Raw genomic sequence first — 14,227 nt, forward strand, 5'->3', positions numbered from 1 at the left:
GGCAGACAGAGGGAGAGGGAGAAGCAGGCTCCCTGTGAGCAGAGAGCCCAATGCGGAACTTGATCCCAGGACTCCGGGATGATGACCTGAGCCGAAAGCAGACGCTTAACTGACTGAGCCACTCAGGTGCCCCCTTTTTCCTTTTTTTTAATGTGGTTACTAGAAAATTTACAATTACCTATGTGGTTTGCTTCATATTTCTCTAGAACGACACAATACTAGAAGTACCTATTCTATGGTCTACTGCCAACCAAATGAGATTGAGAGCCTCCACTTGGTTAGGGGTTCATGGCCGTAGAAAAGGGCTTACCTCTCCCAGGTGTGTTTGTATCTTCAGACCTGCATCTTCATCTAAACTGGTGTTTCTCAGGCCTGACTTCACGGTACAGTCACCTTGGAAGTTTTAGTAAGAACGGCTGCCTGGGCCCCACCTGCAGAGAATCTGATGGTCTGGAAGCCAAGGCATCAGGAATATTAAAGGCCCTCAGGTGATTTGAAGAAGCAGCCGAGGCTGAGAACCTGATCCCAATGGGACCCATGAATCCCGAGTCCTGGTGCCAGACGGGGGGGCAGACGTTTGCAGTGGGGGCCTGGGTCACACTCTGAGGCTCTGGCAGGAAGTGGGGAAAAGAGGTGCCCAGCCAGAGCCCCCTGTTGGCAAAGAGCCTTGTAATGGCCCTCACTGAAGTTTATTCAGGAGGGAAACGTGCCCTCTGGAGCCGGGGGGAGAAATGGGAGGAAAGGAGAGGAATAGAGCTAAATGAGGGGAACCGCCTTCACTTGTGGGAGGTGACACTTCCCCGGGGAGCCCGAGGGCTGGTTACAGAGGGGCAGGGCTTCCTCATCTCCACCACACATCCCAGAGGAAAACCGCAATCAGAGGTCAGCCACAGGCTGGACCACCCTGGTCCGTGGGCTCTGGGCCCCCTTCCCCTCCAGACTGGGAGCGAGAGACGGGAGGGCCGTGTTTGGTCAAGGGAAATAATGATTCATTTCTGTAATGCAATTATAAATGTCTGTTGTGTGGCGTGTCTCAGAATTCAGGCATCTTCCACGGTAGGAGAGTATCTTACAATCGAGACAAGAAGCTGCCCCCATTCCCCCAACTGCCTGGGTTCAATCAAAAATGGAGCTTTTCCCACTGGGTTGGGGGTTTGAGGGCAGACAGTGGGTACCACTCTATTAAACCTCCACCAGATCATTCTGAATACTTTTAAACCTTCCCATGCCCATTCTCCTGGCAAAGTCGGTGTTCACGTGGGAAAAATTTGTGCCATCTACCACCCATCCTTTGATATTGGAGAAAAATAGATCTTTTTCAAATAAAAACCTGTTCTCTGACACAAATACCAGATAGTCTCCTCCTCCCTCCACCTCTTCCTTTTGTTCTTACCGTCCGCTCATGAATCCGCAACGTCGTATACATTTTTCACATTTCCAACTTGGTTTGGGTGAACTAAATAACCAGGAACACCTTTGGTTTCAAATTCATCATCATGAACATGGTCTGAAAAATGATGATTTTTAGGATTTTCCTATCAGATACGGCCAGGCGATTAAAAAAACCTGTGTCCCATGTACTGAGCCATTTCTCTCTGACTTTCGGGGAGTAACCAGATAGTGCTGCCAATAACCAGAAAGCTCTCCTTTCTAGTCTCTTCAAAATGAAGGCAGGAGCTGCCCGATGGAAGCAAAGTCACATTTATGAATGAATGCATTCACGGTTGTGTTTTCTGCCTTTTGTTTTCTTATAGATCTAAAGTTGTAACTTCCACATAATACTGAACTACTTTATTAAGTTTCTATTTCTATCCTGTGTCCCTGGGGGGGGGGGGGAATCTTTGGCAGTGCCCACAACATTAAAAAAAAAAAAAAAAATCTTTCCTTCTGGCTAGCATTCAACTTTTATAACAATTTCAGATTTGGAAATACATTCTCCTCTCCCTCCACCCATCATGTGTATTTTTACTCTCCTCTTATTCCTTCCAAACTGCACCAAAATCTGTTTCCTGGCAATTTGAGAAGTGAGAAATGTCTGCGTGGGGGGAAAAAAGTCAAGACACATGTTATGTTGTAATTTTAGCAGGGAAGCATTGCCCAATGACAAAACCAGGGGCTGTCTTGTGATGTTTTCTTCTGCTCACACGAATCTGTCCTATTTTGATCTCTCACTCATCTCACTGAAGGCTGCCTCCCATTCAGATGTTGAGGTTTACTTTAAATCGCTGTGCACTGATTTCTAAGGACCAGAACAATGACCTGAATTTGGAGGGTGGGGAGGACAGCTATGTGGGTTGAACTGTCCCCATTTTTAATTCATTGTAAATATAAAAAGCAGGCAGTTCATTCAGCTGTTGTTCTGATCTTTAAGAATCCATCCTACTGATGGGTTAGAAAAGTTCGTTCAGTCAAGAAGGACCTATCAAGCACTTGTTAGCTGCCAGGATAACTCCAAGCACAGGAAAATGGTGGCAAAAAAGAGCACCTGCCCTGTTGAATTTTGAAAGAGCACTTAACTCTCGGACAGGGCACTTCAGAGGTCACGTAAGAATGGTGGGGGGTTGTCCATGGGGCCCTCCTGATTAACAGTGATTTTTCTCTAGGTCCAATGAAGCCACCTACTGTCCTAGATAACACTGGAAATCCTTTCAGACTGGAACACTATCTTTTCCTTCTGCTCCTGGATTTTTGCCTCATTATCAGTATATGGGCTCCTGCAAAAATGCAAACTTTTCCATTTCCTCTCTATGGATGGTCTCACCACAAACCCTGGTGTGCATTTCAGATTTGCATAACACCAGGTGGCGCATAATTATCTTCTGCTTCTTGAAGAAAGAAAAAGACAACTCAGTATTTCAAAAATCTTCACACATGATTATCATACAGTATTACAATGTATTATGTGCAAAATTCCATTTTAAAAAAATCATTTACAAAAGGAAGTACAACACAGTATGTGCTGAGGGTTCTAGATGTACAGCAAAAGCTAAAAAAGGTACAAGGTACAAAGCCAACCAAATTAGATGACGATGCATCTTTACACAGTACAATAACATGTTCTTGTGACTACCTGGGTCACGTTGATACAGGACCCTCATACTTGGTGCACCCCCAAACAGGTCTCATAAAACATAAAGTTAACTTCACCATACATTCTTATAACACAGATGGGCTTTTTGGGGGCATTGCGACCTCTTTTCCAAACAGCATCTTATTTCACTCAATGGAAGTCACATTATACACATGTGGTTTCTGCCCCCAAATAATTTGATGCTGTTAGTTTTGATTTATGTGGAAAAGGTGGGGGGAGTGTTATCCTTATTTTTTTTTTCCCTCCTCTGGGGTTTCCAAAATTGTTTCCAAAAGCAAATAACGTTGGACAGATTTTGCCAAATCTCACTGCATATTTACAGTATTTCAGCATAAGTGGATCCTTCCATTTCCTTTTACCACTTCCTTCCAGGAGTCTGAACCCGCAGACTTCACCCATTAGTCCTTTGTTAGTCTGTTTTTCTCTCTCGACCTCTCTCTACATTCATTTCTCTCCTGATCCTCAGCATCACTTGGTTAACACACAAAAGAGCACAATACCACTGAGCGTGAACAAGGTAACAGTACATCAGATTTCCAAAGGCATTCTGTGGCCAGTGTCAGTAATACATTGCTTTAAGAAATCCAGCAGTCTTTCCCCACAAAGTTGCCAAAAATCCAGTTACAGAAGAGAGACATTTTAAAAATGTGATACTCTCAAATCCAGCAAGAGATTTCTTTTCGAATATTAAATGTTAAAATCACATGCATAATTATAGAATATTTTAAAGTTACAAAAATATTTTAAAAACCAATCCTGACAGTTTACCTGCAACTGCTATAAAAATTTCTATGAAATATATAAAAACACAAAGGCTCTTTGTAAAAAAAAAAAGAAGAAGACAAAGAAAAGAAAGAAAAAGGAAGGATGGAAGGAAGGAAGGAAGGAAGGAAGGAAGGAAAGATAGAGCCATCCACAGAACTGAGATATACCTGATGCACTGCATCGGACAGGCTTCGCAAACACCTGCTATTGAATTGAAGAGAAGAGCTTGCACCCTAAATGTTTATTCAGGACATATACGTACATGTGAGCCAACCTAGAACCTGGCTGGGGGGGTCGGTAGCAAACAATCTCGGGACACCTAAACTATCGAATGCAGTTCTTCCATCTCTGAAGGAGAATCCTACCCTTTCATGAACCTCAGCTACCTTGCCTGGGCAATGTGGCTAAGGACGCCCTTGGCCCAGTCAGCCTGTGGATGGCTTAGTCACTGAACCGAGGGGTCCCCAAGGAGGTGACTGACTGCTTTTCAAGCACAAGCACGTGGAAGCCAGAAGGCAAGGTTCCTAACCCCCCTTTGGATGCGCCATGGGGGAGTCTCGTCTCTTCTATGAGGTGGTGAGATCTTCCCCATTCTGGAAAATGACGCCGTAAGGATCGTTCTTGACGCGCTTGTAGACAAAGTGGAAGATGTGGGGTTGTGGCCGGCTGTGCAGCTCAGCCTTGATTTTCTGAGGGTAAGTGTCCTCAGCCAGCTGCTGCCATGTTTCGTCAACAAAGAGAAAGAGGCTATATTCCTCAGGGTCCCCCACCTTGAACTTCTCAGCACAGAGCTGGCACACGTCCTCGGTGGTCACGTAAGGTCTCACGAGGAGGGTCTTTCCCGTGCAGCCACTGTTGACCTCCTGGAACGCAACTCGGAGGTAATTCTGCAGGTAGAGAGATGTGGGAGACCAATCAGAAGAGAAAACGAGTCAGAGCAATAAGCCAGCACGACGGTGCAAGGGCAAGGTTAACTCGTGAGCCGCGCCCGGCTCTGGCTCTGCAGTAGGGCCCTGCAGGATGGCCCCGGCAGGATGCAAGGCCTCGGGTGGGAGGAAGGAGGCTGATCGGAATTTGGACAATGGAGGCAAGAACTATACGGACTGAGTGGCTGTATTCTGATGTGCTGCAAATAAATACAAGGAGCAGGAAGTCCAGCAGGCCTGTTCTGATCTTTTAGTGTCCCCCAGAAAGCCAGGCTAAGAAAGCTCCGGTTAAGGGTGGGAACCGGATCTGATGCTGGGTTTATCCCCAGCCTGAAAAGTAAACCAACCAGCAAAAGAGCCCGCACCGGAAGTCACGTTTAAAACACGAGGATACAAGAGCACGTACTGGGCTCACTTTGGACTACTTCTAATGACGCCTAAATAAAGGCAAGAATGTTCCCCGGGACCACAAGAGATTGCTGATGTTTGACCATTTTTCACCTCCCCGAGTGGCAATTCCAGGTGGTTCAACCTCATCTGAGGCTCCAGGGGGACGGCAATGTGGAAAAAGTCGGCCACAAGGCTCTGGGGATGGAGCTGACTGAGGGCAGGGGTTGTTGCAGGGAAATGAAAGGGAATTCTTGCAGGCGGGGCTCTGCGAACAGCGCCAGCACCTGCCATCCAGACGGACCATCAACCTGCGACCTCACACGCGCCAAGCCCGGGTTTGCTATCAAGAACCCTATGCTCATCCCAGGCTCTCCAGGATCCTTCTCATTTTCCACTTCGCCAGGAATGAGGTGACCAGATAACATTGAGAATGCCCAGACAGAAAACAAATACGTTTCCCTTTCCTAAATCTGGTGCCCCAGAGTGAAGGGAAATGGTGCTCTCGGCCCAGAGTCCCACGTGGTTACCTTGAGGGTTTACTGGGTGGGTGGAAGGAAAGGCCCTTGGGAAGGACACCGAGCTCTGCACGTGTAAGAGGGCTCTGACAATCTTGAATTTGAACACCCTGGAGTATACGCATGTTCCATTTTACCAACCCCCTTCTCTCCTATCCCAATGCCCCCAACACTTGGCTCACACTCTCGGTCTGCATTAACCCACTGATGCCTGAAGAGAACTTGGTAAGGAAGTCTGCACCATCCCCAGTTGACCAGAGAAGAAACTGAGGCACAGAAGAGACAAGTAACTTGCTTCAGGCCACACAGCTCATGAGTGGGAAAGCCAGTGTTCTAGAGTCTTCACCACTGTGGTGTGCCGTCTCTCCAATGTGAGGAGACCATCAGGCGTGTCTGTGACCCTGATTTAGGAGTTCCAAGCAGAGCTTTGCTTCTGCATTTTTGCTTTTACAACTGAGCTGAACAATTCCTCTCTTGGGTTATATTCTAAGAAGGTGTGTATATCCCGGATGAGAAAGGCCAGTGGGGAGGAGCTCTGTGGAATCTGGGGGTCCCGGGTTAGAAGCTCCAGATGCAGGCGGGGAGATGGAAACCTGAGCTTTTCTCGTTTCTTCTGTTCTTCTCAGAGGCTGTAGGACCTCAGGAATTTTCCTGACACTCAGCCAGTATCACAGTATCCCAAGAGCCTGCATATGCTAAACCATTTAACACATGCATAGTTCTTCAACAACCCTTTCAAGGGAGTGGGGGTGGGAGTGCAGTAGGCATTCTTTTTAGATTTATGCTCTTGGGAACGTATTTCTGAGAACAGTTCTATCTTGGAGAAAGACTTGCTGATCTTGCCTTTCCACGATGGGCTGACTTTGAACCTCTGAGTATTTTCAGAGCATTGAGAAGACAAAAAGGCAAGGAAGGTGATTCTGGACATAGAGACTAATCTGTCCTGCTTGGAAATTCCCCACGTGACACACAGAAACAGAACCTAGTTAGGTTTTATAATCTGGTTCGAAACTTTGAAAACACTATTCAAAGACATTTGCGGACTTATTCATAATGTCACTGACTATGAGCAAATCAAGAGTTGTGTTGGACAAGAAGTCTACCGCCTTAATCTGCCTTTTGTCCCTGAGAACCCAGCTTTTTGGGAACCCCACACTTCCAGCTCGTGGCCATGGAAAACTCTGGATGGGGATCCAAGCAGGATTTGTTTCAGATGCTTACTCTGAAACTCTGGCCCCACCTGGCTGCCGGAGCCGATGCTGCCCGTGAGATTCTGGAGTCTTCTGTCTTGAGGGGGGCGGGGAGAGAAAAAGAAAGAATAGGGAAGACATCACCTCTCCCTCCTCTCAGGGAGACCAGGTCAACTGCAGTGCCTCACAGTGCTACTTGCACTCGGCCGAGCTGATAAAATAGAATACCCACTGCCTGTGCCAAGGGCTTCCTTCTTTTTGACTTCCTGTCTGCTCAGGTGCTCCACATCCATGCAGAACATTCTGGGAGAAATCTCGACTTAATCTGACTTTGTTTTCTGAAGGGCAGCAAAACCTGGGCCAAACTCATATGTATTATTATTATTATTATTTTAATTCAAAGAAAACAGAGAAGTGAAACAACAAGGTCAGAGAGTGGTTGAAAATATCCCTTTTCCGCCGGATGATCTGACAAAGGGGGGACCTCAGGCGCCCCGAGCCGTGTGAACTGTGGGAGCCGGCGCTGCCTCCCCGGAGGGCAGGGTGGCATTCGGGACCCGAGCTGCCGCTGCCAGCCACGTACCTGAAAGTCGTCCACCGAAGGGATGGTCCGGTTGGTGGTTCTCCGTTTGTGCCACTGCCTCAGGGTGTCCCTGGTCTCTGAGCTGAGCAGCCGAGCGGCTTGTTCTTCTTGGAAATTCTTTATCAGAGAAAGCGCCCCATAGGCGCTTGTCAAGTAATAACCTCCTGGGAAGGGCAGAAAGAATGAGTTATCCCGGGGTTTATACTCTGGTGGTAACAGGTGGGGACAACAAAATCAGAGGCCATGCTTCCTATTGTCTCCATATGCATTTCCTTGTGGGACCAGAAGCTCGCGTCCAAGAACGCGCGCCCTTCCCACCTTCCTCTGCCTGCCCGTCCGTCCATCCATCCGTCCATCCTATGGATGTACTGGAGGACCCCCGGCCTGCGCCGGCGCTAGGGGGCGCCGTCGGGCCAGGCTGACAGCGCCCGTTTTCACTGCCGGAATTTCCATTCTGATGGGTGAGACATACAAAATCGCTAGATTATTTCAGTCAATTGTGAAAGTGCTTTATCGGGAAACGTCTGGGCACTGAGGCCTGACGGAGGCGGGGAGACACACGACGGTAGTGGAGTCGAGCACTCCGGGCCTAGAATCATTTACTTCTTAAGCAGGAGTCCCCACATCTCTTGGCAATACTTGCTTTGGGCTTTTCTTTTAGGAATTAATATTTCCTAAATTTTAAGTAAACTAAACACTTTAAGAGAACTGCACAGTGTACAAGTGTGTTCGCAATAACATGGGTTCTTCAAACTTCTTCCTTCCTGATTCCCTTTTTTACCCTTACTTGGGGGCTAATATAACACATTTAGGAAAAACTAATTCACAAGTGAAGGCAAGTGGGTGCACTTAACGAATGATTTCTTGTGTTTAGTGAGTGTTAAAAGCCTCGCAACACCTTGAGATGCATGTAAGTGGGTTCATAGCTTGGTCCTCAACTGTAATTAGATGCCTTTGGTGAACTTGTAAGCTCCACGCTAGTGGACAACTAGGGGGCGCCCTGAATGTTTATTAAAAATTCCCTAATTGGGCTCCCCATATTTTAACTTGAGAGACACTTTTGTCAAAATATCTATTGAATTTCTATTGTGAGCCCAAGCCAGGTACAGAGCAGGAGGCAGGTTTGTAAGAAACAGAATCTGAGTCCCTGCTTTACAGAAGTTTATGAATTTATTAAAGAAAACAGGTATAGCGGGTTTATTCATGCAGGATTCCAAGTTAGTTGTGATTAAATGAGTTTTGTTCATGGTCAAAGCGTTTAGCTGCTAATGCAAGACTCTGAAGAACTCTCTCTTGTCACCAAGTGATGACAGTGTTTGAGGTGGCAACTGGTCTACCATCCGAGAAATGAGCACAGCCCCCGCAAACTGCATCGGACATGTAACTTAGAAAGGAACACACCTTTGTGGTTTTCAGGTCACTGACGGAGATATGGGGGGTTATATCTTAGTGTAGCATCACCTAGCCCACTCTGGGCAATACAGGTCCCGTGTACACAACAGGATACTTGTTTCGAGTTCCCTGAACAGCTTAAAGGCCCCACCACCTGAGTGCAAGTTCCCTATGGAACCTCCCACACCTTAGTACAGAGTTCTGAGTAGCTGATTTTTACTAATATTTGCCCCGTTAACAAATCAGCACATGGCTGAGTGTGAAACTCGGTGGTACAGAATTTAAATGCTACACAGAGGATTTCAAGAGCAATCAGCAGGGACGTAAACGTTCACATAAGGCTGTGTAGAGGTGTCAGTTTTGGAGGTAGGGCTTGGAGGGACCATTACAGTCAAGTTTGGGAGGGAGGGTGTTCCCTTTGGATGTCAAATTTTAGACTCCAGAGCTCTGATCTGTCCAGGGCACTAAGGAGAAAACTCAAAATTCTGGAAGCCCAATGTTGACCACACTTTGAAACATGTGGATGCAATTAGAGGAAGGGTTACATTTCAGCAAAACTATAACCCTGCCACAAGAACTGTGCACTTAAGAGGGATTCTGTGACGCCTTTTCCGTAAATGAAACTACCTGCTTAAACAGCAGAAAAGAGACGTGGGCTGCTGCCCCCAAAACCAAAGAGGGCTTTGGGCAGGCCGCAGAGGGCTGGGTTGGTAATGCATGTCTTCCCCCCGGGTCTGCAGAGCTTCAGGTCCCTGACGTGCAGGCCGGGTCTGTAACTGCAGCCAACCCGACTGGGCTGGCTTGTTTTCCCAAGGAAAGAAGCCAAGAAGCCCAAGACGGTAAGTGGAGGCGGGCTCTAGTTTAAGTGCAAGCTCACTGGCGGCTCCAAACGTTCACTCTCTGGGTCCTCGTCTTTCTCTCTTATGTGATTCCTGGAGGTGAGGACAGCCACCTGCCCATCTGTCACCAACAGGTGCCCAGGGCAGTGCCTCGCTCTGCGGAAATGCTGGGACGGGTGGCAGGAAGGGGCTGTCTCAGTCCTCGGGCCACAAGATGTAAGCATATGTTTGTCCTAAGTATACATTGTCAGCTACAGAATGGTAATTTTCTGAGTGAAACCGACATGCCCTTTTCCCAAAGTCCCAAGAGTTTGACATACTCATTCCTAGAATTAAGCATGATTAGAGCTCCAAACAACTAAAACTAAAACAACACCCAGACGCATATGAAATTGTAATAATAATGCAGTAGAAGAAGGGAAAGCAGAGCATAGAGACTAAGGTATGCTTCTATTGGTCCTTGGACAAAACCACACGTTTTCCCCTCTCCTGTTAACTCCCAGAACAGGAGAGGAAAGCTCCAGGCAGGATCTTGGGGGTTCATCATGGAATGTCTGGTTCCAGGGTGATGAATATTAGTGAGGGGAGGGGTAAATGGGGGAGAAGCTAAAGGGATCAAAGAAGTTCATTTATATCTCTCTGGGGTGGGGGAATAGGATGAAAAGATATTCATCACTAATCCTGAGTCAGCACTATCCCTCAAGGAGTGGGAAGGGTATACCTTGTACCTTGGGGGCTCCTGGGAGGACAGACCCTCTGGAAAAAAAGGCCAAGCACTGAGGACTTAGGGGGTTAAGAGATACATTCTGGGGGTGACAATGCACTTCAGCTCCCCTCCAGGGAAGGAAAATCCCGGTATGACACATACCCTGCAGAATCCAATCAGCACATGGACCTTTTTACTTAAGGCCAGACTAAAACTCAGCAGAGAAAAGAATAAACAAAAAACAAAAACAGTTCTATGCAACAATTCACCACTCAGGGGCCATCTGGGCTCATGAAAATGGATTAACGGAATTCACAATGCAAAGACTCTGATTCGTTCTCCTTTAAAAAGACAAGCTCACATAAGAGCCCCAGTTATTTCTGCTTTTCAAGGCTGTGCACCACAATGACAAACATCCCAATTATTTCCAGGATAAAATACCTAACCAATGTGCAAGGAGAAGGAACTTCTGCTAAGACATGTTGGGGTCAGGCAGGTACAAGAAGGAGACCGAACTGACAAGGTAAGTTGAAAGCAACTTTACTCCACTGCATTTGTATTTTAGCAGTGAGCAGATACAATTATTTAAATAGAAAAGAAAATCAATGCTGTTTTCATCTTGAGAACAAAATTTTTTAAACAGATGAAAACAAAAGGCCAGCCTTCATCCGTCTCACTGATAGAACAACAGGATATTCTTCTGGTAGTGAACATATTCTCTCATAAAGGTTTATACCTTCCTTCTTCCTTAAGGAAACCATTTCTTTTTAAAAATGGCATTTTTTTTCTATTGAGTATCTTTTTTATCGCAATTAACCAATCTCGGTGAAGTATATTTATGGCCCGGTTCTATTCTTTAGTTTTTTGACTTTCCTATATTTTCTACAATGAATATGAATTACTTTTATAATTAGAAAAGAGTCAGCACATTCTTTTAAATTAAAAAAAAAAAATTAAAACCATAGTTAACCATTACAATGTCAAAAAAGCACCCCCATGACTGCTGAATGGGCATGGGGTTTTATCTTGGGGTGATGAAAATCTATTATTTTATTTGGGGCAAAAGAGAGGTGGTAGGCTGCACAAAACTGTGAAGGTACCAAATGTCACTGAATAGTTCACTTTAAAATAGCTAATCTGCGGGCGCCTGGGTGGCTCAGTTGGTTAAGCAACTGCCTTCGGCTCAGGTCATGATCCTGGAGTCCCGGGATCGAGTCCCACATCGGGCTCCCTGCTCAGCAGGGAGTCTGCTTCTCCCTCTGACCCTCCTCCCTCTCACTCCCTCTCATGCTCTCTGTCTCTCGTTCTCTCTCTTGCAAATAAATAAAAAATCTTAAAAAAAAAAAAAATAAAATAAAATAGCTAATCTGCTGCTATGTGAATTTCACTTCAAGAAAAAAAAATGAAAACAAAATAAAAAAAAGGCACCCCAGTTCCTTCCATGGCTTCAAGCGATTATTACCTTCTCCGTGTAACAGCGACGGGTCTAAGAGCTCCATCATATACTCAATTTCAGTGTCAAGTTCCAACATGTCACACTGAGCTATGACGTAGGTCAGGACTGGTAAAAAGTCGTCAGCTCCATACATCCTCCCTGGGATCGGAAGAAAGGGGAAGATGGGAATATTTTTACCAACACTTCTTTCTTTCATAGCCTACGCATACTGCTTTTATTAGATAGCTAGGAGTCATCTGGGGAAATGTGCTATTCATAAACAGAGGTGGGTGTTTCTGGAATCCTATGCAGCCTGTGACCCTCCTGGCTGCTCATGTCAGAGACCAGCCCTAACATACAATTTCAGAATGAAATGTCTGCGAGTCAATGGACACATGAAAGATTTTCTCCATGCTTTCATGACATGCATCAAGTTATACAACAGAACAGAGTACTTGCAAATAGTTTAACTTTCAGCAAGTAGTATTATAAAACATTTACTAAATATCTACTTACTATGTTAATCCTTTGTGAATTCTACTGTGTTGCTCACTGCTTTCTGTGGAAATTAATCATCAACATAATGACAGGACCAAACTCTGACCAGGAAAAAACTTTGCGCTCTGTTCAATGTGAGCACACAGTTAATTTATTTAAATGTGCAAATTCAGTATATGTCAAATAGATACATACAATTAATACATTGCAAAAAAATTTTTTAGTCCTTATTGCTACTTTTCATTATATAAGTGAGTCTCAACTTGGGGTGACTGTGCCCCCCCCCAGGGGAATCTGACATTGTCTGGAGACATTTTTCTTTGTCATGATTAGAGGGTAGGGTGCAAATGACATCCAGAATGCCGATAAACTCCAAACAGGAAGCAGCCCACACAATAAAGAATTATCCATTTTAAATGTCATTAGTGCTAAGGCTGAGAAACTGTGCATCAGAAGAGCACAATCCTGTGCAGACACCATTTTAGAACTTATACAAATGCTTGTCTGAACTACAGAAAATACCCTTCTTGTACGTGAAATATGTTTGCGAATTTCAGAGGTGATGTTCATACGCTATCACGACCGGCTCAAGAGCTCACATTTTAATGTCTTTGCCCAACAATGTGCAAAGTGCACACACATTCCCATCTACCCAAGTGGTGGTTAATACAGCCTGTGTTTTTTCTCTGTTGCTTTTCCATGAAGCAATTTTACTTAGAGGAAAAGTCAATCACAGGCTCACCGAAACCCCAGTACTATGCAGGGTCCAATCACTAGCCATGAATCATGGTGACTCCTGGGTCTGTAAGAAGCAGAACTGAGGAAATCCGAGGACTTACTTTCGAACCATGTAATTCTTTTGTGAATTCAATGACATTGCTTCAGCAAATAAGGGAGAACCAATGAAATGGTTGTACTGAAGTCATTATCATTATTGACTGCTCCGTGTTTGACCCATGCTGGACGTAGATCATTGACACAAAACCTCACTGGCCAAAATGTAGTAATGATAATTGCTAATATTTCCATCGTGCTTGGGGCTATGCCTGCATTGCCTCATCTAATCCCCGCTTTATGAAGGACAGGGTCAGATTCAATGACAGGTATAGAAACTTCAGTTTAGAAGTAGATTAAGGGAGCCAAAGCCCCATAGTTAATGAACTCATTCACAGAGTTAGGATTTGACGTCAGTCTCCAGAGACTGAAGCCGCATCCACTGCCCTGAACTAAATCTTTAACAAATCGGCATTACACAAGAATCTTGTTGCCTCAACAGCTACCTTTCTTGGTAATACCCATCTGTTGCAAGTGACCAATTTGCCAGACACCAGCGTGACACTTGTATTTTTTGTGAGCTGCTTGGTGAAATCAAGAGATCAAAACAAAGAGGAACTGGGAATCTGAGAGCTTGACATGTCCCAGGCCACGTCCCTGGCCCTGGTGGGAAATGCCAGAGCCTGGGCAACTCACCTGAGTTGTTCTCCATGACAGTGTAAATAAGCTTGCAGACCCTCAGCAGCAGCATGACTTTCTTCTCCGGTGAATACATCTTCTGCATGGTCATGAATTTGACTTTGATTTTCTCCACGTCCACAATATCAGGAGTTGGGGCGAAGACCCCCAGCTCCTGGGGGTTCCTCTGCCGCACAAGCTGCAGGTTCTCCTTGAGTTGCTTCCATGAGCCGTCGGCCATGTGGAAGTCCCTCAGCATGGCCTCCACATGCCCCTTGAGGGGCTTTAAGATGCACTTGTGCATGGCTTTTTCCAGCACCACATCTGCCAAAGAAAGTGCAGCTACTGTGACCATTGTCTGAAGGAAGAAGAAATGCAAGGTCTGCTTTCTCAGAATGGACATCTGCAACTCTGCATTGGCTACTGGGCAGACAGGTTATCACTT

The 14,227-nt window shown here is 45.6% G+C and overlaps 1 protein-coding gene and 1 long non-coding RNA gene across 11 annotated transcripts in view; one reads left to right on the top strand and one right to left on the bottom strand.

The window, feature by feature from the left end:
- Positions 1-1,349, top strand: LOC144379376 (uncharacterized). The gene is made up of 2 exons (XR_013442207.1): positions 1-126; positions 207-1,349. It is a non-coding gene; the product is annotated as an uncharacterized LOC144379376 (long non-coding RNA).
- A 1,498-nt stretch (positions 1,350-2,847) lies between these two features.
- The window catches only part of RIN2 (Ras and Rab interactor 2), a 235,391-nt gene continuing 224,011 nt past the window's right edge, over positions 2,848-14,227 (bottom strand). For all 10 annotated transcript variants that reach the window (XM_078056864.1, XM_036085384.2, XM_078056865.1 and 7 more), the window contains 4 exons: positions 13,801-14,106; positions 11,860-11,991; positions 7,461-7,624; positions 2,848-4,743 (listed from right to left, as the gene is read on the bottom strand). In XM_078056864.1, coding sequence (XP_077912990.1) covers positions 4,423-4,743; positions 7,461-7,624; positions 11,860-11,991; positions 13,801-14,106 — 923 coding nt within the window. In that variant the 3' untranslated portion in view covers positions 2,848-4,422. The remainder of the gene's footprint in view (positions 4,744-7,460; positions 7,625-11,859; positions 11,992-13,800; positions 14,107-14,227) is intronic.

Source organism: Halichoerus grypus, chromosome 10 (assembly GCF_964656455.1).
Source record: "Halichoerus grypus chromosome 10, mHalGry1.hap1.1, whole genome shotgun sequence".
Classification (NCBI taxonomy): domain Eukaryota; kingdom Metazoa; phylum Chordata; class Mammalia; order Carnivora; family Phocidae; genus Halichoerus; species Halichoerus grypus.